At 42.6% G+C, this 27,623-nt stretch overlaps 1 protein-coding gene across 2 annotated transcripts; it reads left to right on the forward strand.

The window, feature by feature from the left end:
• Positions 1-246: 246 nt before the first annotated feature.
• On the forward strand, positions 247-26,654 carry LOC135495738 (vitellogenin receptor Yl-like). Of its 2 annotated transcripts, none has more exons than XM_064784618.1 (10): positions 247-450; positions 5,427-5,547; positions 7,388-7,474; positions 8,329-8,421; positions 9,535-9,609; positions 10,242-10,394; positions 19,509-19,601; positions 20,803-20,969; positions 22,116-22,283; positions 23,373-26,654. In XM_064784618.1, exons 2-10 carry the CDS (start codon positions 5,439-5,441, stop codon positions 23,427-23,429), a joined length of 1,002 nt encoding a protein of 333 aa, XP_064640688.1. In that variant the 5' UTR covers positions 247-450; positions 5,427-5,438; the 3' UTR covers positions 23,430-26,654. The 2 variants fall into 2 exon arrangements, with proteins under 2 accessions (XP_064640688.1, XP_064640689.1); XM_064784619.1 differs by having other exon boundaries at positions 273-345.
• The last annotated feature ends 969 nt before the right edge of the window (positions 26,655-27,623 follow it).

The following is a 27,623-nucleotide window of genomic DNA, read 5'->3' on the forward strand; positions in this document are numbered from 1 at the left end:
CACCACATATCGGTTCGCCCAAAAGCCCAAGACGATTTCTCCCAAGCGGGGCCAATGTCAAGTTTTTATTGAGGAGGATGATCGACTGGGAGGGGGAGGTGATAGGGAGAGGAGCCTCTCAGATTTAGGTGCGGGGAGGGTTTACCCACCTTGGCATTCCGAAGACCGTCCAGAAAGACAGCCGCTGGTCTTCACTGAGACTTCCTCGGGCATCGGAGGGCACAGCCACGGCTGATGGGGAATTAGTCCGTACAAGTTGTATCGAAAATGAAGAAAAGGGTGTGAGATAATTTCCGCACATTTCGCATCTAAATATCGCTCTTAACGTGTTCAGAAATTTGCTATGTCAGTAATCATTAGCTAGAAACATAACACTGTTGCTTCCGATCTAATGTAACCAATCTGAATAGAATAGATTGAAAAGACGTAGCCGTATACAGTGATTGTAGGGTAAGTGCAACTCTGCTGCATATTCGCAGGTGACGGGGTGTCGCCAAAAAAATACATTGCTTGATTTTGAAGGTGAAGTTCGAAGAAGTTTGTTGGGGCGCTGATCAGTCGTGCATTCTAGAAGGGTCACCGTGGCTTACACATATAGCATAGTCAAAATTAATTACACCAGTCATCTACATCTACATCTTTATATTGTACTGGTTTGGGCTAAAGCATTAACCGGTATCCAGTCAGAACGGCCCCTGGTCAAAACGGCCCCGCTTTAAATAGAGTCAAAACGGCCCCGAGTCAAAACGGCCCTGGGTCAAAACGGCCCTGGGTCAAAACGGCCCTTGGTAGTTTAGTGGTAGTAACCTATCTGAACTAGATAACTTTTTACTGCGTGCGTGTAACCAGTGGTAACGAGATAAGAAAGAAGATGTTATGCACTTTTAAAACTTAGAAGTTGCGTTATCTGGTTTTTGGCCTGTTCGCCCATATTATTGTTATTATTATTAATCTTCTCTACATTATTCTCTATATGTAGGGCTAATGTAGGTCTACACCATCGAACTTTATTCAGGTCCGTGATCACACAGAAAAATATAAGATCATTAATTAAGCAAGGGGAATTAATCAAGGCTACTTTTCGTGATATTTGCTGAGGTTCCTTTTACCTTTAACTTCTAGACATCTATTTTGTTCAATAATTTTACATCTGACCAAATACATATAGAGTGGAGAGGGGTCGCACTGTCTCTTTAATCTTGTGACTGAGCTCATTGTGAACAGTGATCACATGCCAAAGGTGATGCGAATTCACTGTCTCTTTGATATTGCGGCTAATTAGAGCTAATTGCGAACACTAATCACATGCCAAAGGTGATGCGAATTCACTGTCTCTTTGATCTTGCGGCTAATTAGAGCTGATTGCGAACACTAATCACATGCCAAAGGTGATGCGAATTCACTGTCTCTTTGATATTTCGATTAACAATAAAGGAACGATTACTAATTACAGACGGAACCTAATTCAAGAATGAGTACTGTTCATTTTATCATCTCGTCACGATGACTATATAAACCCCCAGAATTCTCAAGATCTTCATCAGTTTATTCCAAGACTTCATTGCTGCTACAACTCGACGCTACTTTCATCAACACCTTACTATGACAGAAGAGGATCCCTGCATCTCCTGCCGCAAGCAAGTGAAGAGACGACAACATGGCCTCCAGTGCGAAGGATGTGACCAGTGGCAACACCGAATCTGCAACACGGGTATCAGCCAGAAAGAGTACCGTGCCGCTGTCAAGCTGGGGAATGCGATCAGCTGGAGGTGCCAACGGTGTCAGGCAAGAAGTTACAGCCGCCTTAGTGTTGGGGAGCCCCAGGGCGAGAGCACACGATTGTCACTGCAAAACACTTCCACGTTACGGGTCATCATGAACGAATGGGCTGAAGATCATCAAGAAGTACTGGAAGACGACGAGCCACCACCAGACGTAGACGTAGACCACGGCATGCCAAGTGAAGCAGAGCTGCAGATGGTGGTCGACGAGTATATTGCCGAGCAGCACCAGGAAGAACAGAGCACCAGCAGTGACCCCACCCTCGGCGAATTTGATATCCCATCCGTCCTTCAAGAGTCTTCAATGCGAGAACCAGACCCATTGCCGTACGACAGAGCTGCAGCACCTGCACTGTACGAAATAATCTACAATGGCTCACAGAAAGGAAAAGAAAAGCTTGCCGACAGTCATGGTTACCTATACACAGTGAAGGCCACGAAGAGACAGAACGGGAACCGGACCTGGAGATGTAGCGTGCGTAACAAGAATGTCTGGTGCAAGGCCACGGTGCTCCAGAAAGGTTCCAACTTTATACGAGGCAGTCTACCCCACGTCCATCCCGGCAAGCTAGGGGCTGCCATTGCAACGAATGTGGCAATAGAGATCAAGAAGTCAGCAGCCAAAGAGATCTTCACGCCTGCTGCAGAAATTGTAAACCAGGTGTTCCTGAACAAAGACATACAGACGAGAACAGCGCCATTGGAAGCGCTTCAAAACCCCGTCAACTTGGCAAGAGCGGCGAATCGTTTCCGGCAGAAAATGCGCCCAGCTGAACCGAAAGACCTCGAATTCGATCTTGACGAAACGCACATTCCCGAAGACTTTTTGCGTAAAGACATTCGAGTAGACGGAAAGCGGCACATCATTTTCGCAACAACGCAGATGATCCAGTTGCTGACGGAGTCGAAAACTTGGTACATTGATGGTACATTCAAGGTCGTCAAGGAGCCCTTCACTCAACTGCTCAGCGTCCATGCTTTCGTTCGACAAGGTGACGACATGAAACAAGTCCCGCTTATGTTCGTCTTGATGTCAGGAAAACGAAAGAAGGACTACCGAAAAGTGTTGAAGTCAATCAAGCGCCTGACACCAGATCATTCCCTCAAGAAAATCGTCATTGACTTCGAGAGCGCGATGTGGAGAGCCATACCAACAGTGCTACCCGAGGTCAAGATACGAGGTTGTTCGTTCCACTGGGCCCAATGCATCTGGCGCAAGATTCAAGAGATCGGTCTGGCACCCGCATACCTCCACGATGACGTCACGCACCAACTCTGCAAAGAACTACTCGCTTTGCCTTACCTCCCCCACGAACACATTCGCCCACTCTTTGAAAAGCTGGCAAAACGTGCAACAACAGAAACCCTGGCGACGCTCGTGGACTACATTCGTAGAAACTGGATTGAGACGACACAATGGACCCCTAAAACGTGGAGTGTCTTCAACCAACCCGTTCGCACTAACAACGACTGCGAGGGTTGGCACGGTGCCCTGAATCGACACGCACGTCGGGGAAATATCACGTTCTACGTTTTGGTTAAGCTTCTCCACGAACAAGCAAGTCTCGTCGGGATCCAAGTCCGTCTTGTGCGTGCCGCCAAACTGAAACGTAGGCAACGAGCCCAATACCGCCAAATCGAGGGAAAACTCTTCGCAGTTTGGGAGGATTACATTAAAGGAAAGAAGAACGCCCGACAACTGCTCCGTACGTGTTCACATCTCGTTGCCCCAAGTACGTAAAACGGTCAAATGGAATGTGCTTTGAACTTTTTCATGCGCTTGCTCTAGACTCTGTCGTCTAAGTCATGGAATGATGGTTACATTTTGGTAATAAAAACATATTGTTTTAAGATAACAAGTGCATATGAACAAGTGTGATATGGTTTTATTCTCTGGCTGTATTTTATATGTTTTGATTTGATTTGATGAACTGTAACAGTGACGACTGAATGTAAATGTTATCATTACCGGTATAATTGATAATAAACTACTAAGTATGAGTTAAAACGAAACAGGTATTCCGTATTGATTTGTCTTCAATTTGACTATGAATGATGATGCAATTCATGACTGCATGCCGACTAACCGGCGGTTCATATAGATCCTAAAGTCTTCTCATTTCTTTCTCATTTAGAAGTATGGATATACGACGGTTGATCGGCATGCATGACTGTGGCCCAGACAAATTAAAAGCCCCTCGATCTACTAAGTACTTCTGAATAAACATTGCCAAGCATGCAAACAGTACTAAGAATGAATAAAGACTACAAATTCTTGAGGTCTAGATCACAGGATCGAAGTTCCCACCCCTAAAAATACTTATCCCTAAACCGCCTCAACTATACACTCAACTATACCCGCCCACTTCACACGATACCCTACACTCCGCCGCTATAGGTGCCCATTTGACCCAGGGCCGTTTCGACCCGGGGCCGTTTTGACTCGGGGCCGTTTTGACTCTATTAAAGCGGGGGCCGTTTTGACCAGGGGCCGTTCTGACTGGTAAGCCATTAACCAGTACCAGGGTCCCGGTTTGGCGGGTTCGGTTCCTCATCGAACTTAAACTTGTAAACTTGAAACTTGTAATCTTGTAAACTTGTAAACTTGTATGTCCAGTCTGTGGGCGCCAGAGCCAGCCCAACAATCGACTTAATAAATTCTTCTCACCAGGCCCAGGGGATAAGGCATAAACTTTCACACTATCTTGGTCATTGAGATTGGTAGAGCTGAAAAAATTCTTCACTCCATAAAATTTTCAGCAGGCTTTATCATACCGATCTCGCCAATAACCATCTTAATTCACAACAACAGCAACAGCGAAAAATCGTGATGTCGTTGCCGAAACGTTGATGAGATTCCTAGAATTGGATGCTGGCAATGTTCTAAGGCTGTTCAATCCTGATTGCTGCAAGTGCAATGTGTCTGAAGGTTGTCCTTTTCACAAGAGGTTGGAAATGTCGTGTGGCAGGGCGTATTGAACACCCCTGTTATTGAAGGATTTGTGTGCAGGAGAAGAATGTTTATTGTATTGTATCAAAAATTTATAACTGATAATCAGGTCACAAGGGGACAGTGAATTCGAGGTATACTGTGTGTACGCAGTAAGACATCCCACAATGCACCTACTGCACATGAGCAGTAGGCATTACAGAAATCCCGGGAAAAAATAGAAGACTGTCGAAAAAGTTACCAAGATCTAATATATCCCCTAATACCGGTAAAAGCATAATTCCACATATAGAAACTGACATACCTTATCTTGTGTGTCACAGTTTTATTGGTAAAAGCAATATTATACATTAGTATGTTTTGAAAAAGATCAAATTCGGAGGAAAATGCGATATTTGGGCCAGTTTTCTAAGGCCATTTAAAGAAAATTCCACGGTGAAAATAAATATTCAACAGTGGAAAGGTCAATGACATAGTCTTCTATGCAAAAAAGTAGTTAAACCAAACATGCAAATCGGCTGAACGGTTTTACCAAACATTTACTACTGTAAAAACACAGTATGTCGGTACCAACTGAGCATGCTTGTTCCTGATATATGCAGTACGTCAAGGTACTTCCTGCTTACTGCAAATGCACTGCCACTGTCCCTTCTGACCTGATAATGGTTTTTATATCATTTCTTGTAATCTTTCAGATTTCAATCAAAATGATGTCGGCAAAAAATGATTGTGCTTCAAACAATGATGGCGCATTTAAATATAAGAGTTACAAATGTGCATCTGGACAATGTGTGTTTTCGTCTGCAAGCTGTACTAGTAAGTACCTACCGTCTCAGTGTGTCATATACAGAGGGGAGAAGTCTAAAGTCTAGTGGCATTTTCAGATACTAAGAAGCAGATTAGCATTAAGCATATTCAGGTGCAAAAAGCTTTAATAGGAGGGGTCCTTTTTCGGGAAAAAGAATTAAACATTTGTCTCCCCATGAAAAAAATCCTGGTGGAAACCCAACTTACCTCCAGTTGGGTATCAATTCCTTAAACCCGCCGTTCCCCTATGGCATGCCAAAGTGGAATTTATTCAGGACAAAATTTTTACATCTGGACTGAATCTTATGCCAAAATCACGCTACGAATTGCGAAACTGTACAAAAATTTATCTCGGGACAAAATTTTTACCATAACTGATTCCTAACCGTTTAATTTTTAGCTCACCTCTGGGGAGCTTATACAATATTGTGGCGTTCGTCGTCCGTTAGCGGAGCACGTTTCGCCACCGCTAGGGCTAGATGGCTAAAACTTGGTGTGATGGTAACTTTGGGCAATATCCCCAGGCTCGTTTTTCTTTTTCGCGATATGACGTACTTTCTGGCCTCCAGGCGGCCATCTTGGAAATTGGTTTTCTTCCTTTTTGAAGCTAATGATTGTATGTAGACTGGTAGAGTGACAAAATTTTTATAGTTGGTGTATCTAATATAAGGTTAAATGACATATTACCCGGGTTTTTGATTTGACCTACTTTTCAAGGTCACAGAGGTCAAAGTTCACTAAATCACCGATTGGTGGCACGTTTCCTTTCTATTTGAGCTAGAAGGTTCTAAACTTGTGAGGACATATATCTAGGGACCCTCTATTCTACCCCAAAAATTTGTCCTGCTCGGACTTCAAATTTGGTCGCCAGGCAACCATCTTGAAAATTAAACAAAGTCGGATTGCAACCAAATTTCATGTGATTGTGTATACTCTCTACAACGTCCCTGATTTTCAGTCAAATCCATTGACCAATATATGGCCATCTTGAAATATAATCAAAGTCCTTTTACTCCGAAACTAATGATCGGATTGCAACCAAACTGCATGTGATTATGTATGTAATTTTCAGTCAAACTCCATGACAATTATGGCCGCCAGGCCGCCATCTTGAAAATTCAACGAAGTGCTATTACTCCTAAACTGTTGAACAGAGGTCAACGAATTTCCATGTGACATGTACACTCTTCAATAACCCTGAAATTCAGTCAACTTTATAACCAAAATGCTAAACTTAGATGGTACCGGTAATTTTCTTTTGTGCCATTGAGCCAAGAAGAAGAATATTATTCAATGGAATCAAAACTGGTGAAACTAGCCTGAAACGGTTCTCCCCATATTCACTACAAATGACATGCATTACATTACCCGAGGTGAGCACATGGACCATTTCATTTTAATCTGTGGAGTAAATTTCCAATTCATTCTGCTGTGAAAAGGGTCCTGAACAATGTTTTTTGAATTTCTACAAGAAAACGGCTTCCTGCATTGATTTGAAAACTAATTTCCTAAATAAATTCTGCTTGGGCATGCCATACTCCCCATATCCTCGTTGACCACCAAGTCAAGTCAAGTCTGGGCATCACAATCAGCACGTGCCACATTGCAAGGGACAACAAACATCTCTCAACAAGGGTGGGATGTCGGGATGCGAGGGGCACTCCAACCAATGGTGCTTCTTTGGATCTGACACAACATCAGTAATAATTACTGATATCATCAATCAGACTGCCAGTGCAATAATCTCTTTCCAAAAATATCTCTTGACTTGGGGAGATTTTATGAAATATTGTCTGACTACATCACTACAGTGCATGCACCCACAATGATATTGTGTTCTCTCTTTCAGCCTCAAGTAACTGTACCATGAAAAGTTCATATAGAAGACACTACTGTCCTAGTAGTGGATGGTGTGAAATGAGAGATGCTAGTTGTAGTAAGTAAACACACCATGTAACCACATTACAGTAGAACCTCTCTATCAAGGACACCCTCGGGACTGACAAGGGTTGTCCTTAATAGAGAGGTGTCCTGATTAGAGTGGTCAAATTGAATGGATACAGCCAATTTGGGACCAAACCTAGTGTCCTTAATTGAGAGGTTGTCCTTAATAGAGAGGTGTCCGCTAAGGGAGGTTCCACTGTATTGGGATTGACTTCCCAGTGTCCCCAACATCATTGTCTTGACGTCATTACTTAGACACCCAGTAACTGCTGTTTGCCCACACTTGGCCGCATGCAGCTTTGTGACAGAGGCGGCTTTGGTGATTGGGCATACCAAGGGCAAGGGTACTACACCTACAGTCTGTACAAGAAGTGGGGGAATGGAGGCACACTGCTATTTAAGGTCTTTAGTCATAATGATAAAAAAAACGTACTTTACTTGAATGATATTTTCCTGTGTTGGGCTTAACCTGGTCACGTGGTTGCGAAATTGGGTCTGTTTTCACGATCTATAGCGCCCGCTTACAACCGCCAAAGTCCGGTACCGAGGCGCCATCTACCTAGGCATGCTCTAACTGACCCTACTGTACATCAAACACGCTAAAACAAGCAATAAACTAGCGTCCCAGCTCAAGGGAATAAAAATATCACTGAGACCGACCTGTCGGTCGTTGGGGAAAAAGCGTTATTTCAAAATGACCGACTGGTCGGTCACCGGGATTCAAGAGGTTAAGTTAATAGCAGTGTTTGTTTTATGAACTTCAGTAATCAGTAAGAAATAGTCATGTGGTGTTCAGACCACTTGTTTCACTCTTGTCACATTTTTGCAAGTTACTCTTCTTTGCAGTTCGGCCTTGTGGGTTCAAAAATAGCTATCACAAATACAACAGCCAGTGCACTGGTTATCCAGGATTGTGTGCAAAAACTTCGTACAGTTGCCGTGAGTACAATTTTCCCTCTACCAACTTTCCCAGCTTCGTACAGATATCTTTATCATTCTTCTCTGCAATTTGGCCTTGTCTGATAAAAAAAAACAACTGAGTTGACAAATGTGACCATCACAAAACATTTAATCGGGTATAGTCACCAGGCCAAGTATTGAGTAATCGCTGACAATTGTATTGTATCTTCTTCTTAGCATTCGATTTACTATTTATGGATACAACCAGGCCTGTGTCTCTTATAAACCTAGCTGTCTTATCCTCCCTTGATCCCCAGAGCTTAGTCTCCAATGATGCACCGTATGGCCAAGTGGCTAGTCTCTCGGTTTCCAAGAGTGGGCAGTTCTGGAGTACATGCGCTGGTGTCTGATCAGATATGTCGCACTGGCACCTTCTAAACTCAGCCATGTTCATCCAGCCATGTATTGTACGAAATTATGTGAATATTGGTCCACTTTCTGATAACTTAATGATTTAAATTTGATCCTAAAACATATTATTTGCTCAATCTGTCAATTTGGCAAAGATTTATTCAAAAAGACATATCTAAGTACCGGGTAACTTTTCCGAATTCGATTTTCTCAGTAGATATGTACATTATCTTGAAAGCTTGATGTTATATTCCCAGAGCACCTTTATCATGAATGTCTCCAGCACCGTACTGTTCAGAAGCTTACACCTTCAGCCATGTCAGCTATATCGAATATGTGTGTCTCTGTGTGACAGAAAGTGCAACTTGATACCCATTTTCTAATAATTTGATTGGTGATGAATATGATCTGAAACGTATTTGAGACACAACAAGTAAGGTACCATCTACCAGGACGTGTTGTCCATGATGTTAAGACCAAGAGGAGCTGTGGTGCGCAATCTATGGATCCAGTTTGACTCTTTTCGGAGTCGGAGGTCTCTTGTTGTGTAGGTGTAGGCTGTGCCAGTTTCCAGTAGCGTATCTTCAACATGATCTAAAACGTTTGCATCATTGTTAGGCAAAGGAAAATGCGACATATCTTTTTTCTTCCTGACTTGAATTGTGAAGTGAAATGGCTATAATATTGATTGATCACACCATCCAAATTTCACTTCAGTGTTTTATTTCCTTGTCATTCCAGCACCTGTGTGTTCATTTACTCAGCCATACAAATGCCTGAAGGAGAGGAAATGCGCAAAAGGACCAAATTGGTGTGGTGAGTATGTACAACCAATGTTCAATGAAACTATGTTCTGGGGGCGGCGGGGGCAAAGACCTCCCTTGGCAAAACAAGTACATTTATCTAATTCTAATGACATATATTTTTTCAGTGGCCCTTTTGGGGCAATGGCCTCCCGCCTAACCGAAAATGAAAGGAATGATGTTGGAGCCTTAGGGTCTTTGCTCCTTCTTTATTACAACACACCAAACTGATGCTTTTTTAGGGAGATACTTGCTATGGAAAATGACAGGAATGAGGTTGAGCCTTAGTTTCAGGCATAGCCTATATCAAATTTGGATTGCTAAGTAAGGGTAAAGGTTACATTTTTAAGGCTGGTCAGGGTTAGTAGCAAAAATGAAACAGTTGGTTCGGGTAAGTGGAAGGGCGACTGTCGGGGTTGGGATTTTTCCCACAATGTTTTTGCTCCTGAACAGTCAGTGCATGTAATGTTGGTTGAAAAAGGTTTTGCAGACACCTTGCAGATTGGACCAAGGAGACAGAACCCTGGTGCATCGAACTCAGGAATTGTAGGCACCTCTTTATAACGGTATATAGGGAACATAGCACACAGCTACGCTCAATTCTCAAGTATGGTGTAGCTATATTTTTGGTCACTTTTCTTTCAGTTTATTGCAGTGGACATCGATGCAGGTCAGATGGAAAATGTATCCGTTCTTATAAGAAATGTGATGGGAATGCAGACTGCAGTGATGGCTCAGATGAGCTTTCTTGTTACACGGCACCTGGCCCAGAAGTAAATGGTAATGAAAGTGGAATGGGTAAGTTCATGGTGAGGTTTTGCATACAGGTGTCAGTTACGTTATTCTTTATCAGTGAGCTTTAGCACTCTTATATTGAAGGCTGCATACAATGTCGAGCATACCCGTTGTAACACTTTGACGCAATGAATCAGTGTTGTAGTTTGAGCCCATCCCATTCCCTTATGCATTGTAACTCCAGAAATACCTGAAAAAGGTTATTTCTGATCACAATACGTTCCATTTCTGTCACTATTTCCTCTCAAAAAATGTCCATAGTAAATCATCCGAACAAAACTCCACATAAAATGTCACAAATCGAAATTTTGGTTAAAATTGTCGAATATTTGGCCTCAGAGTTGAATGTAAATCATAATGATTTCTGATATTTTCCATAGTTGTGATAAAAATTGGTACTTAATGAGGTGTTCGTGTCATAAACTGAAATGTTGTGAAACAGAAAACCTGCATAAATTTGGTCTCATGGAAGATCTATTAAACTCGAGCTCATGTGTTTTAGACTTGTTCTTCAGTTGATATGAAGAACAGGGGAGGAATACTGGGCTAAGCCCACCACTGTGGCCAAAACACTCTGGGACTACATCTACGGCAGTATTTTTAGCTCAGCTGACAAAGTCAGCTGAGCTTGTCAAACAAGCTGCTCAGTGGCGTCCGTCTGTCAGTCCGTCCGTCCGTCCGTCCGTCCGTCCGTCCGTTAAACCCATGGTGCACATTTTGTAACCGTAAGACCTAGAGACTTCAATTTTGCATTTCTGGGTACTTCTGGTCAAACTCTACTTTCAAAACAAAATTTGTCGCCATTCGACCTACTTCCTGCGAGCGAGAGCGCATGAAGGAAACTGGCCTATATCGGCCTAGGAGCAGCAGAATTAGTCGAAATATGCTTTAATATTAAGATAAAATTCTTGAAAAACTATTTTATTGAGAAAAAGTTCAAAATTTTAACAGGAGAGGGCGCTACCTGCCTTTTAATTATTTCTGCTGATTCAAATTCCCGCCCGATGACGTCAGCCATCAATGAAGTCTCCTATTTGCCAGTTCTCAAAACATGGCAGCTACACAAAAAAGCAGCAGTAGCTCCAGGAATAAATCACTGTTCACTTCAGCTTCGTAATCGATTGTACCCCCACTTTATTGTGTTTTGTGTGGTGTTCCTATTCAATCAACGATGTGAGGCCTTATTATGTTGGTTTTAATTGAGAAGGTGCATTTTAGCGGCCTACGAAATACCGAAGCGGAGACAAAATGGCGGCATGTTGTTTACTCGATCCATGTGCAATAATCTTGGAGCTCAATGACACTCAGCTCGATGACGATGGCCCGCTACCGATCAGGGTTCGGAGAGCGCGATCGCTGCTGGGAACCTTTTGGTCGCTCGTGGGACCCGCTTTGATGATCGCCGCCCAGACCCTCACGTGACCAATTCTCCATTTAAGATGCTGCTACTGCGCATGCGTTATCTATGTGTGGAGCATGGTCAGGCGGTGCATCAACATGACGGCAATCTTATTTGAATATTCTATTAATAGATAAATTTAACCCTTTCGTGGTATTTACGCGCTCAACATGGCCAGGGTGAGATCGGGTGAGATGGATCGAGTTGCGCGACTGGGTCTTCGTCAGTGGGCGGGGGGCGCCGGGATCTGTGGTTTCTTGTGATCTTGAGCTGTTATTATTATGAACTAACATGTAGACTACTATCTTCACTGTACTGCTGACACCAGGTTACTAGTATTATCGTGCTTGCCCTCTTGTAGTAGGCCTAAGGACTTTTCATTTAAGCACTAAAATTATTGAATTTTTCTCTGAAATCTACGTTGGCTGGGAAAGGACATCGAAAAAAAAAAATTCTCGGCGGGACGACTTATTAAGTCGGGGGGGACGACTTATTATCTCGGGGGACGACTTAGTAAGTCGGGGGGACGACTTAGTAAGTCGGGAGGACGACTTAGTAAGTCGGGGGGGACGACTTATTAAGTCGGGGGGGACGACTTATTAAGTCGGGGGGGACGACTTATTATGTCGGGGGGGACGACTTATTATCTCGGGGGGGACGACTTAGTAAGTCGGGGGGACGACTTATTATCTCGGGGGGGGGGGACGACTTATTAAGTCGGGGGGGGGGGACGACTTATTAAGTCGGGGGGGACGACGAATTATGACAGCGAGGGCGATGCCTGGCTGTGACTGTCTCATCTCTCTCGCCATATCAATAACTAGGCAGTGCGGCGAAGACTGATGCGGCCTAGCTGTGACTGTCTCATCACTCTCATCATGTTGTCAACACGGTGGAGCAGCCAGGACTGATTCGGCCTAGCTGTGACTTCCTAATCTCTCTCATCATGTTGTCAACACGGTGGAGCAGCCAGGACTGATTCGGCCTAGCTGTGACTTCCTAATCTCTCTCATCATGTTGTCAACACGGTGGAGCAGCCAGGACTGATTCGGCCTGGCTGTGACTTCCTCATCTCTCCCACCATGTTGACAACTTGGCAGAGCAGCCAAGACTGATTTGGCCTGGCTGTGACTGTCTCATCTCTCTCACTATAATTATTGTCAACTACGTTGTAAACATAATGCTCAAAATTAATTCATGAAAAAGGCAGTAGGGCAATATTATTATTAAGTTGTCAAATGGTGAGAGAGATGAGGAAGTCACAGCCAGGCCAAATCAGTCCTGGCTGCTCTGCCAAGTTGTCTACATGGTGAGAGAGATGAGACAGTCACAGCCAGGCCAAATCAGTCTTGGCTGCTCTGCCAAGTTGTCTACATGGTGAGAGAGATGATACAGTCACAGCCAGTGTGTCTTCTTAAGGATAACAGTGATTACTGCCAATTATCTATCAAGACTATCCAGATAACCAAGTTGATCGCTGCTGGGGACCCTCAGTGTGTCTCCTTAAGGATAACAGTGATTACTGCCAATTATCTATCAAGACTATCCAGATAACCAAGTTGATCGCTGCTGGGGACCCTCAGTGTGTCTCCTTAAGGATAACAACGATTACTGCCAATTATCTATCAAGACTATTCAGATAACCAAGTTGATCGCTGCTGGGGACCCTCAGTGTGTCTCCTTAAGGATAACAACGATTACTGCCAATTATCTATCAAGACTATTCAGATAACCAAGTTGATCGCTGCTGGGGACCCTCAGTGTGTCTCCTTAAGGATAACAGTGATTACTGCCAATTATCTATCAAGACTACTCCGATAACCAAGTTGATCGCTGCTGGGGACCCTCAGTGTGTCTCCTTAAGGATAGCAGTGATTACTGCCAATTATCTATCAAGACTACTCCGATAACCAAGTTGATCGCTGCTGGGGACCCTCAGTGTGTCTCCTTAAGGATAGCAGTGATTACTGCCAATTATCTATCAAGACTACTCCGATAACCAAGTTGATCGCTGCAGGGGACCCTCATTGTGTCTCCTTAAGGATAGCAGTGATTACTGCCAATTATCTATCAAGACTATCCAGATAACCAAGTTGATCGCTGCTGGGGACCCTCAGTGTGTCTCCTTAAGGATAACAACGATTACTGCCAATTATCTATCAAGACTATCCAGATAACCAAGTTGATCGCTGCTGGGGACCCTCAGTGTGTCTCCTTAAGGATAACAGTGATTACTGCCAATTATCTATCAAGACTACTCCGATAACCAAGTTGATCGCTGCTGGGGACCCTCAGTGTGTCTCCTTAAGGATAGCAGTGATTACTGCCAATTATCTATCAAGACTACTCCGATAACCAAGTTGATCGCTGCTGGGGACCCTCAGTGTGTCTCCTTAAGGATAGCAGTGATTACTGCCAATTATCTATCAAGACTACTCCGATAACCAAGTTGATCGCTGCAGGGGACCCTCATTGTGTCTCCTTAAGGATAGCAGTGATTACTGCCAATTATCTATCAAGACTATCCAGATAACCAAGTTGATCGCTGCTGGGGACCCTCAGTGTGTCTCCTTAAGGATAACAACGATTACTGCCAATTATCTATCAAGACTATCCAGATAACCAAGTTGATCGCTGCTGGGGACCCTCAGTGTGTCTCCTTAAGGATAACAACGATTACTGCCAATTATCTATCAAGACTATTCAGATAACCAAGTTGATCGCTGCTGGGGACCCTCAGTGTGTCTCCTTAAGGATAACAACGATTACTGCCAATTATCTATCAAGACTATCCAGATAACCAAGTTGATCGCTGCTGGGGACCCTCAGTGTGTCTCCTTAAGGATAACAGTGATTACTGCCAATTATCTATCAAGACTACTCCGATAACCAAGTTGATCGCTGCTGGGGACCCTCAGTGTGTCTCCTTAAGGATAGCAGTGATTACTGCCAATTATCTATCAAGACTACTCCGATAACCAAGTTGATCGCTGCTGGGGACCCTCAGTGTGTCTCCTTAAGGATAGCAGTGGTTACTGCCAATTATCTATCAAGACTACTCCGATAACCAAGTTGATCGCTGCTGGGGACCCTCAGTGTGTCTCCTTAAGGATAGCAGTGATTACTGCCAATTATCTATCAAGACTACTCCGATAACCAAGTTGATCGCTGCTGGGGACCCTCATTGTGTCTCCTTAAGGATAGCAGTGATTACTGCCAATTATCTATCAAGACTATCCAGATAACCAAGTTGATCGCTGCTGGGGACCCTCAGTGTGTCTCCTCTCTCATAACAGTTTTATTGCCATGAATAAATCACTACTGCTCACATGACCAAGTTGATCGCTGCTGGGGACCCTCGGTGTGTCTCCTTAAGGATAACAGTGATTACTGCCAATTATCTATCAAGACTATCCAGATAACCAAGTTGATCGCTGCTGGGGACCCTCAGTGTGTCTCCTTAAGGACAACAGTGATTGCTTTCAGAGCCGTAGAAGATCTGCCACTCGTACGGTTTTCTTATTGGAACCCTCAGCGTGTATCCGCTAAGATAGCAGTGATTACCGGTACAGTGAAATACGTCATCCGAACAGCAAAGACGAAGCAAAAACTCTAGGTACTGTCAAATGTGAAAAAAATTTATTGTACAAGAAAAGTTACATAATTAATAGCACAGTACAAGAAACTTTACATACACGGACATGTAATATGCGTAAAGTACCGACATGATAGTTGATTGTGATTGTGACGACTACAGATACATCAATGCGGGGGGAAAAGCCCATAATTCGTTATAAACCCTCAAAGAAGCCTTGGCAAACCCATACCATAGATAAAAATCCTCTGGTTGTGACATTGTCCTCAACCGCTCAAGGTGAGACCTTTCCCAAACACACCAAACCCCTCACCTGCAGTGCCATCTGTACGAAAGGTGATGAACTAAGTATTTACTTGCAGTTGCACAGCTATCACAAGAGTGTCTACAAAACCAAGACCCAAGACCCAAGACCTACAAAACCAAGACCAAAGACCCAAGATGTTGATGGGTCTTGGTTTTGTAGGTCTTGGTTTTGTAGGTGGGGGTCTTGGTTTTGTAGGTCTTGGGTCTTGTAGACACCCACACGGGTGTCTACAAAACCAAGACCTACAAAACCAAGACCCATCAACATCTTGGGTCTTGGGTCTTGGTTTTGTAGGTCTTGGGTCTTGGGTCTTGGTTTTGTAGACACCCCTATCACAAAAGTACAGACAGTACATCATAATACAGTGTACATAGTTACATGAATATTACAAGATAAACGACATAATCAATCAATCCTAGGCCTATACGCTTCGGATAACAAAGTTGATCTCAACATTTTTCCTCGAACTTATCAATGAACAGTGATTGTTGCCAATAATCAATCAATAGTAACAAGGTTGATCACTATTAGTATTAGGCCTAAATATGACCTGTCAAATCACATTAATATATAATTTGCCGGGATAAATCACATTAAAATATAATTTGCCGGGATAAAATTTGCTAAATAGTAAAATCACGACATGGGTATTGATCTTATTAGGGCCTACAGTGTGATGCCTATGTCTGTAGATTAAACAGTTCCGAGCGGACAAAAACATATTTATTATATGATATTAGTATCCACAATTACGGATCACAAACGCTTATCATTTATCGTATAAATCTATACTCAAATATATCTATAGCCCCCATATTCCCTGGTCCTCCCCCACTGCTTTTCGGTCAACGGCCATGATACCATCATCCTAACTATAACCCCCACCCCACCCTGGCTATAGACCTCCACGGCGCCTTCCCCCATATTACGATATTAGTATCCATCAACCACGGATCACGCACGCTTATCATTTATCGTACAAGTTTATACTCAAATACACAGGGAAAGCATTAAATATGCAGGTCGACCGCCGCCTGGAACAACACCGTCGCCATCTATTAACACGCGGGTCACGTGAGGGTCTGGGCGGCGATCATCAAAGTGGGTCCCACGACGACCAAAAGGTTCCCAGTAGCGATCGCGCTCTCCGAATGCATATGCCGCTACCTGGCTACGGGCTAGTACTACGGTAGTCTGGTAGGCGATATTATCACCAGTTCGTTTCAGTGGTAGTCGTAAGGTCTTTAGGGACTACTTTCAGAAATTAGTTCTTGAAAATTTGGCCACATTTCTGTGAAAACGATATCGGAAGTGCATGCTCTGTTATTCGCGATGACATCGCCGATGTATTTTGAAGTGGAGAATTCCCACAGTATGTGCAGTGAATCGGCATGATTCTGTTCGCCTATTAAGTTTTAGTTCTACGATTCTTTCATGAGTAAAAAGTAGACATTCTAAGCAATACAATAATGTCACTCCCATAAAAATTGATTGGAAATTGAGGGAGCTACGGCACTCTTTTCGGCAACTGACAGCGCTGAAAAAATACATTGCATACTGTATACAATACCAAATAGCGTAGGGAATCACCAGAAATGACGTCATCGCTGGTCTAAATAGAAAACTACGGTGGCGCAGTAGAGCACAAGAAAAGGTTTAGCATTAACTTCGTCATGCAAGCTTCAGCAACAAAACGATTTCTCATGAATGATTTACTTGATCATCATCAGCTTGTTTCCCCTGATAGATAAAAAAAATGATTTACAATTTCCACCAAAGTTTTCTATTTTGTGTATAGTCACATGTTATTTAACTGGCAAGGGGCCAAGCAGACAATCAAAACTTACTATTGTTCAATAAAACATAATTTTCTTAACTCTGTCATATTTTTCACTTTCATACTAAACAACGCAGGTTTCCCTTCATGACCCAAGAATAATTCTTTAGACATTTTTAATGACTCGGAATCCATGCACTCTGATTCTCCATAAATGGATGTATGGTTTGACCAATTCTTGCATAACATGTCCACCAAACAAAATGTGAATGCAGTCCGGCAAAGAGGAACAACCAACCATTCACTTCGACTTTTAAAGGCTACATGGTTCCAAGAAAATACATTTATACTACCAAGTAAAAGGTTCATCCTACATTTTCGTTCATATGTAGTCTAGCATTTACTTGTTTTGGTAGCAAATACTGATTTCTAAAAATCCTTTGCTTTCACAAGAACTAAACTATTCCAATTTTTGAAGCATACTAAATACTTCAAAATCTGGAGTAAAAGCTTATGCTAGTTTTTAGCTCACCTCTTAGCAGAGGTGAGCTTATCCCATACCGTGGCGTCTGTCGTCCGTCGTCGTCGTCGTCGTCGTCGTCGTCCGTCGTCGTCCGTCGTCGTCCGTCGTCCGTTAGCAGGGCACGTTTCGTAACTGTTAAAGCTATTGAGTTGAAACTTGGTACACATGTACCCTTATGTAATGACACCTTGGAGACCAAGTTTCGGTCCGATTCGTTTCATGGTTTGGCCACCAGGGGGCCAAACGTTAAAAGTGAAAATATGCAATATCTCCCTTAATAGTAGTCGGGAAATTTTGAAAAAAATATGGTAGGTACTTCTAGCAAAGGTGCATCATATATCCTCCGGGTTTTTGATTTGACCTCCTTTTCAAGGTCACAGAGGTCAAATGGTGTAAATTGGCCGTTAGGATGTAACGATGGCACGTTTCTAAACTGCAATGACTATTCATACCAAATTTGGTACACATTTACCTCTTAGTCAGGTGATCTCAGGGACTGAAGTTTGGTCCAATATGATTCACCACTTGACCACCAGGGGGCAAAATCCAAAAACCTTAAAAATGTGATTATTCCTTAACTTCTTGCCCGATTGCCACCAATTTGATATCATGGGTACATCTAACCACCATACAGTATATGTCACACAGGTTTTTAATTTGACCTTCTTGTCAAGGTCACAGAGGTCAAATGGCGTAAATTCGCCGTCAGGCCGTAACTATGGCACGTTTCTTAACTGCAATGACTATTGATCACAAATTAAGTACACATGTACCCCTTGGTCAGGTGATCTCAGGTATCGAAGTTTGGTGCGATCTGATTTGCCGTTTGGCCTCCAGGGAGGGGGCCAAATCCTAAATTCTTCAAAATGCCATTATTCCTAGTAATGACTTGCCCGATTGGCACCAATTTTATATCATAGGTACATCTAATTCTAACAACCATTCGATGTGTCACCCGGGTCTTCTTTGATTTGACCTACTTTGCAAGGTCACAGAGGTCGAATGTACTGTAAATTGGCCATTTTGGGGAAATTGTAATTGCTTGGACCTACATCAAACCTAACACTACATGACACAATACAATGCTCTTTATCCATCTTTCCTCCACATGAGGTGAGCACAATGGCCCTGGCCATTTCATTATTCATATGGCCCATCAACAGGTGCATACCATAAACCATGAGAATGTTCCAACAGTGGCATAATTATGTCAACCAAAAACATTGGTACCGTAGTGAACGCAAAAGGATATCAAATACCATGGAGCATGCCATTTTCATGCATAATGAACTAAACACCGGGAAGATATTTTATGATATTAACTCAGCTGAGCGCCAGGCCCTTGGGCCTCTTGTTAGTGATGGCAAAATTCATTACCAAACCTCACAAGGACAGCCAATGTCATTACCATAAACAGCCACTAAGCCTCAGTTGAATATGCTTCTATTGTAATGTTACATGATGGTTGCAGTAAAACTTCTGGAGTGCGTTATGACCCTTTGATTTGTCTTTTCAGAAGCATGGCAAATAGCGGCAATCGCTGGGGCTATTCTGGTCGTGCTTCTATTCTGCTGCTGCTGGTGTTGTAGAAAAAGCAAGGACGGTGATGGTGAGTTGTTTTCGCTTGACTTTGATAATGTTGTGTAATGTTATGTTATGTTATGATGATGTTGGCTATTGTTGAAGCTCTTTTCAAAAGTGCATTGTGGTGAATCGGTCAGAGTGTTTGATTCTAAGTCACAGTCAGAATTCGTTTTGATTGCCACTTTGAAATTCCAGTTCCAACCATCTTCAGGTGACTAAGAAACACAGGGCACTGAATCTTGCTGGTTTTTATAATGCACAATGCGACATTTATTCAGGAAATTAGTTTTCAATGCACTAAATATAACTCGCATGAGCGTGAATTGGAGAATGAGAGAGACCCCTATTGGCGACTTTGTGTTACTTTATCTTGCCAACTTGGCTGCTGCCTATTGAGTCCCCACCTGTTAGTTTAAACTAACAAGTTACACCAATGAGCACTGAGCCAAGACAAACCAGTCTGGAGTCTTACCAAAAAAAAACAAACTGAGGGATATTGGTGTGTCATGTCACTTTCAATAGTTTTATAAGCAGCTCCAGCTCTGCTCTCTGAGCAACTCGTTATAAAGCATATTGCGTATTGTGTCACGATGCACTACCTCACCAATGAGAACAAGTGCATGATGTGCGCAAATAGTACATTTGTATTTGCTTTTATGCTGTATATGCGGCCTCCTTTTATAGTGGAGGCCCAGCTTAAGCCTAATCCGTCAACACCAAACAATAGGGATGCACTGCCGTGGCTTTCATCAAAGGAAGGAAAACAGCCGAGATAAAAAACAAACATGCCTTACTATTATAGCTCTAAAATCATTATTTTTCAGTCAATTGAAAAATTTAAAGGAGCTATTTGTGATAGAGATACATTTGTTGGCGAACTGTCTTGTTCCCAAAAGCGACACACCACATCATTTTACCTTTTATTTCTATAGTGGCTAGGAAATATTCCCGAGATACAAAAACTCAACGGCTAATCCTAGGGTCATCAGGTCAATCTTGATAACAAGCACCCCTAGAAAGACTTCAAATCGGGGGGGGGGGGGAACTTATGGAAAAATCATCAAGGGCAAAAAACGTAATGTTGTTTTCCAGGGAACAGCCTCCCAGGTTTTGAATCGGCATTCGTTTCTTTTGAATGAGCTCTAATTGCTTGATGATTTCAAGTTCTAAGCAAAACGGTGGTGCCTATGGTCAACCTTTAAGTCATTTCATTGGGTTATCTTCAGGTGAACAAGCAACCTCTGCCACCAATCAAACAGGCCAGACAACCACTTCCACAGGACCGCGACTGACTGGAACGACTGTGGCGTCTGCAACACCGCCATCAGTCCCTTATCACAGTGTCTACACGCCACACCCAAGCTACAGCCCACCAGCCCCAGGACAATCGGAGGTAAATAGGATAAACGTATCCTCATGGTCGTACAATTGTTGTATTATGAATTTGCTAAACCTCTCTAATGTGTTTTATGATACCAGTTTGCACTCGGGTTATTTCCCGCCATTCTAAACTATTCCTGGCTCCTCTGTCATTGAGATCATTGAGGTCGTTTCCATGGCAACGCACCAGCCCCATCTCGGTAGATTATCAAATCAATTAAGAGTCAGTCTTGTGATTGGCTAGGTACTACTTTCTTTTCAAAGTGACCAATCACGAATGAGCTTGGTCACGTGGTGATGCGCAACAAATGTAGCGTGATTCTGCACTTGGGGAAAGTCAAGCAAGCCAGTAACATCTATTGCCCGTCTCTCTCTCTGAGGCCCCAAGTCGGGATTCTCTAAGGATTCAGTATGGAGTTGTAACGTAGTTATTAAGTGATGGAACGGCAGATTACATGTCAGCTGACATGTAACCCTTTATTCTGCGGAATTCAGATGGAGGAATAAATATTTAAAAGAGATATCTCTGTTTCTCATCATCTGATCATGTTTCTCAGCTGAGACTTCATTCACTATCGTTCTCGGAGACGGATTCAGCACGACAGGGTATTCCAGTTACAACACGGCAACCACCCAATATAACACAATGATTGTAATTACTTACGGTTGGGTACACTTTTGGTCGACCACCAAAAGTACGTGTATGAAAAGTGAACAGAGCAATACACACATAAGAATGTTGAAAAAATTGTGATGGTTGCATGCCATATATGCCTGAGGGGTCTACTACGACATGCATCAAGTTTTGAGCTCATCTATTAGACTCTTTCACCAGTCTCCTCCATTCACTCATTACAGAGACTGGTACTTGACGGCAATTCACTCGTCATGAACTCAATTTGGGGGCGTAAGCGTCCGGTGTCCAGTCACGTTTTTTCTGTAGGATGGGTAACCTCGATCCAAGTGAATAATTTGGAATACCAAAGCGCTCGGTAAGACAGTGCATCAACTGTCTGCTCTGAAAATAATGGCTCGCATCGGGTAAATCAACAAGGCCTCTTTGACTCTCCGCTGCGCTGTTGATAGGGTTGAGGTTACCTGGACTACTCATCTGAATAGTGATGTCAAGAGTTCCAATGCTTCGTATCTTCTTCTCCAGCTTGGTTTCCTGCCGATGGTGGCTGTGCCAACAAATAATACTCCAAGCAGTCATTCACCGGCGATGGCCAGTGCACCTGCGCCCAATGAGAATCCAACAGCCGCACCACCACCTTCGTATTTAGAGGTGATCGAAAACGAGGATCAGTACAAAGCAAAAGATCCGGCGGTAAGTTTGTATTTTGGAGAGATGAATCCTAAATTTATGAATTGAGCCGTTGGACCACTGCCACAGGGGCACTGCAGCATGCTGACTTGTCGGCAGTGAATGTCAATCCTAAAGTCTCCTCCTTTCACCGCCGACCCAATTGGGCGGGAAATCTGTCAGACGCACACTCATAAACAGGTGGCCAATGAAATTGCACAGCACAAGGTAATTGGAGTAAGTGTGGGAAAGGAAGGGAATGCACAGAGACATCCAGTAATGTAGCAACAGCCGTTCTGAAGGCCGATCAGGGGGGAGTTTTATCGGCGGTGAGGATGGATATATGCACACCGACTAGAGATCGGCATGCACTGCAGTTGCTAATTCCTTTTTGATAGGCAGCAACCCTAGTCGACAGTTCTGTAGAAACCCCAAGAGAGCTGGACTTTTCACTTGTGCCAGGTGCAAAATAGCAAGATATGCAGCCTACGAACTTACCTTTTGCAACATCATCAGCCAGGTAGCTTCCCATTAAAAACCAAATTTCAACTGCAGTGCCTCTTTGGCTGAAGTTGTTCAACGAAGATCTGCCCATATCCTGCAAATGTTATTCTCGCAGTCTATATCTACATGTATGGCTATGATGACATACTGTGTCTGTGCCAAAACATTCACATGTCCTAACAAAGGGACGACGTCATGCGACTTGGCATTGATTGACCTTATGTCAATGTAATGGCGATGTTTCTACCTGTTATTCATCTGCCTTGGCGTTAACACTCATCCACGCCAAGGACATTGTGTTACATGTATCATTCTTCACTCCGAGTCTGAATTTGATTTGTCTCAGCAACGCAGCACATCTTTACCTCGAATGATGGCTGCTGCTAGCCTGATACCTTGTCCCAGTGCACTGGTTTGCAAGTTCTGATGACCCTGGAAGCTCTACTCGAAGTTCCAGTCTAAATTTGACCACTGGCCAAAGACAGAGGACACCAGGCTTACGATGAGGCACCCAGTCAGATGTCTTCGCAATGATACAATTTCTTTGGCAATGCAATGTCACATGTGAAACTTCTGATCATTTACCACATTTGTTCCATTCTCTTCCAGTTGCCTACCTATGAAGAGTACACTGATTCACCTTCGGCTAGAGAGACGTTCATGTGACCGACTCTTGCTGCTTCCATTTGTTTGTAAATACTGCATGTTAACTGTAGAAGAGAAAATTTTGGTAGCATTGAATTTTTGCCAAAGTATGAACGAATTTGCAGCAGGGCATTTTTGCAAGTGGATGTGACTGTGGTGCTTTTCAAAAATAAACTCTGTTATCAAACAGAAACCCCACACAAAATGGACCTCTTACTGATGTTTGCAAACAAATTGACACGGTGGCTAAAGGTATCGGTTTGCCCAAGAAAACTATGTGCTTACCTGGAGAGGAAATGACGACACAAAAGAAACATACAAAATATTAGTTCATTTTGAGGGGCGTAAGGCCCGCACTCATTATTTTCATCCGACTGTCGTCCTCCAACATTGTAATAGGAGGGCCTTGTTTCTATTGTGTTGCAAAGGTAAACCAATACCTATACCACCTGTGATTAATATGAGTTTCACACTGATTAGTTAATACGACCAACTGCTAATCATCTTAGCATCGCCTGTTGTTATTGGTGTTGTTGTTATGTAGACATCAGAATAGTGGAGGCTCTGGATATCTCACTGGCCATTCTCCCTCCAACAAGTCCATCAGCGCCACCACTAGTCCCCTCAGTGTCATGGCTCCTGTCTTCAGTTGTGTGGCCAAATGTCTACAGGTCCCTTGCAGGTGACACTTGGCACCGTCTCCTCTCTCTGTCCCCCTCTCCAGCAACCTGTCTAGAGAACATGTACATGTAGACCTTGAGTCTAGCTCCACCTGGTGTCTTAAAAAGTTTCTGCACTCAGTATTGTCGTGTTCTATTGTATGTTTAACCCCTTGCCTCCCTAGAGGGGACGATATATCGTCCCTATATTTTGTCTGGCATATATCGATGTATCGTCCCTGTACTAATGCATCAGCACTATTGTACAGTGTATTCGTATCCCTGGTGATCTGCAGAAGACTATATTTAGTTTCTTTCATAGTTTGCAGATGGCACTACAGTTTGATTGGCGCTTGTACAGCGTCACAGTACACGAACTGATTAGCATATAAATCAATATTATGTTGTATTATTCGATCAATCAGTAATAGACAATAGCCAAAGGTTATCAATATAGTTACATTGATCATTTACAGGTTGTAACTGCATCAATTACAGTTCAATAAACTTGTTCAAATTAGAAAAATCAATCAATTAGAGCAAAATCAATCAAAAAATATTGATTATTATTGATTATTGATTACCTCTTACCCATTCAATGCCCAGAAACAATGGCAATTGATAGCCAAGGTAATCAGCTTTACAAAAATGAATGGTTTTATGAATCAAGGATGCATAATGAAGGAGCTACAATATTTTAAAGTATTTTTACGTTATTTTGCATAAAACTGGTAAAAAATCTCAGTACATAGCATTACATTGGCCTCGGGAGCCAAAGGGTTAAAAGGTGTGACTTTTAATATGATCTGATTGTTGTTTAAAATACCAATGTACATTATTTACTGCAGTTTTAGACCTGTGCGTTGTGGAAATTATGTATGTATAGTGATCTTCGATACATGTAATATTGCATACTGGATGTGAGAAGGGCCTTTTTAAATGGAATCAATTTTGACTTTTTGGCTTCACTTCAGGGTTTAGTGTGGAATTTACAAAGAGGCACTACACCAGCTAACTAAGAGAACTGCACGTTGCATCAGATCTTTTTGGAGATACTAGTGGTGTGAATGGACATGCTCAAACCGAATTTTGAATTGTATTGGGAACTCTGGTTTGAAATTGTGTTTGGTGTGAACATGAGAGACATTGACTTTATCAGTAAAGGATAAGGAGCGTGAGTTGTTGACAGGCAATATACAGTAGAACCTCTCGATTAAGGACACCCTCAGGACTGACAAGTGCTGTCCTTAATAATTAGAGGTCGGAGTTGAATAGAAACACCCGATTTGGGACCAAAACTAGTGTCTTTAATGGAGTGGGTGTACTTAATAGAGCGGTGTCCGCCGAGAAGGTTCTACTGTAGTGTATTTCAGAGTTCATTTATGGTGTGCTGTTCTTGACTTGAGTGCACCAGGAGACAGAAAACAACCTACTAACTGTCCGCACTAATATTGAGCTCTGTAATTGTCTCCACTCTGGAACAATCATGATGATCTGAGAGAACCTCCCAGTACTCTTTTTAAAAGATTGTGAATTAGGCCAGTTGTCATTATAGATAAAGAGACTACATTCGAAAGTCAGTCGGCGGCCTAACGTAACATTGGCCTCTTGTTTTAAGCAACGAGGATCCCCAAGTGACAATCACCTCATTTTAGTGGTGTGTTACATGTAGTTGTTTAATGTCTTTCAATTTTCATGCGCTGGGTCAAATGTTGAGTTGACATATGGGTGGCAAGCTGGGTGATGCCTGTCTATGTTACAATACATAATGACTAATGTATGTAAGATTTAAAGTTTTTGTTAATAGAATAAGGATACATTTGGAGTGACTTTCTCATAGATGTACTTGCTTGTGTATTTTGTACAATTTTCATGTACTCTGTCAAAAGTCAGGAGTTGACATAAGGGGGTGGCATGCTGGGTGACAGCTGTCTATGTTACAAATACATGTATATGTATATAACATTTCAAGTTTGTTAGAATAAGGATGCATTTGGAGTGATTTTCTCATAGATGTACTTGTTTGTGTATTTTGTACTGTTACATTGTGTGTTGTTATTATAGGCATGTTTTGTATCAAATTATAGGTATATTCTATATTGTTTACCTTAAATAGCCTTCCCATTTATCCATTTAGTTAAGAACTTTCAGTCCTTTAAGAAAGAAAGCATACTGCAACCTACTCTATTTTTGCCTGTGGCAGCCTGTGCTAGTCATTTTAATATGTTTGGTCATCCTTTTGAGGCCAAGTGCTTTTATTTGTTTATGTCGAGACAAGGCATGATGTGTTTTAATACAAACCAGGTAATGTGCAAACCCATGGCTGAATGAACAAAAAAGAGATTTGTTTAATAGTTCTTGTCAAATTTAAACTGACCTGTTCATGTGCATGTGTATATTAATGAAAGTCTTATTATTATCTATCATGCTAGTTTGTAATAAGTGTTCTGGCTATTCAGCCAACCTGATCATGCGTTTCAGTTACCCATGGTTAGATACCTGTCTAGATGATTTGAGAACTAGATTGATATGTAATGAATGCTGTGAATATCTCAAGTAATAAAAAATATTTGTTATGAATTTACAACCTTGATTTGTGACTTTCTGTGCCAGTACAGTTCTCTCTATTGAATGTCATGTGTCTATATTATGTATTGTAAACTCCTAAAGGCAATGACGTAATCTTAGATATCTTAAAGGGTTGGCCTATAACCGTATATAATTGTTGGTCAGGAAAATAGAAATGCAGTTTTACACAATGCCGTCATGCAGTTGTCCTGCATGCAACTCTGCTGAAACTTAGTACCGTATACATTGTTGTTGAATATCTTTCCAAGCATTATGGCACAATGAACATGAATGGCGAAGAAAGCCTAGAGCAAGCCCCTGATTTGGAACTCTGACAAGAACTCCTGGACTCGCACTCGAACACTTTTGCTGGGCAAATCCTAACTCAACGCCCACAATTGCCCTCAAATCTAGCTCTTCCCCACTGTAAGGCTGTGAATTGAAGCTGCCCACTGCCAAGCACCTGCATGCAGTAAGGAGCGTTAGAAAATCTTCATGGGCACAGTGCGTACCTATTCTTTGGAAGTGAACCCTTTCTGGCTGCATGCCCCCACTCCAAGAAGCAAGCAAGCAAGCCTAGAGCAAGCCCCAAGTCTAGAGCAAGCCCCTAATTTGGAACTCTGACAAGAACTCCTGGACTCACACTCGAACACTTTTGCTGGGCAAATCCTAACTCAACGCCCACAATTGCCCTCAAATCTGGCTTTTCCCCACTGGAAGGCTGTGAATTGAAGCTGCCCACTGCCAAGCACCTGCATGCAGCAAGGAGCGTTAGAAAATCTTCATGGGCACAGTGCGTACCTATTCTTTGGAAGTGAACCCTTTCTGGCTGCATGCCCCCACTCCAAGATACACGCTGCATGAAGATCTCACTAAAACTCCTACACAGATCCTCACTAGCTGTGGTACCTTTCTACAATGGACGTTTCTTGGAGGGACACTTAAATATCTAAAGCAGACAAATAGCCTTGCAGTAGCAAACTTTAAT

This window comes from Lineus longissimus, chromosome 11 (genome assembly GCF_910592395.1).
Source record: "Lineus longissimus chromosome 11, tnLinLong1.2, whole genome shotgun sequence".
NCBI classification, from domain to species: Eukaryota; Metazoa; Nemertea; class Pilidiophora; order Heteronemertea; family Lineidae; genus Lineus; species Lineus longissimus.

Coding starts and splice junctions, on each gene's coding strand:
- LOC135495738 (XM_064784618.1), top strand. CDS start 5,439: ATGATGTCGGCAAAAAATGATTGTGCTTCAAACAATGATGGCGCATTT. Junction 5,548..7,387: donor TTCGTCTGCAAGCTGTACTA/GTAAGTACCTAC, acceptor TCTCTCTTTCAG/CCTCAAGTAACTGTACCATG. Junction 9,610..10,241: donor AAAAGGACCAAATTGGTGTG/GTGAGTATGTAC, acceptor CTTTTCTTTCAG/TTTATTGCAGTGGACATCGA.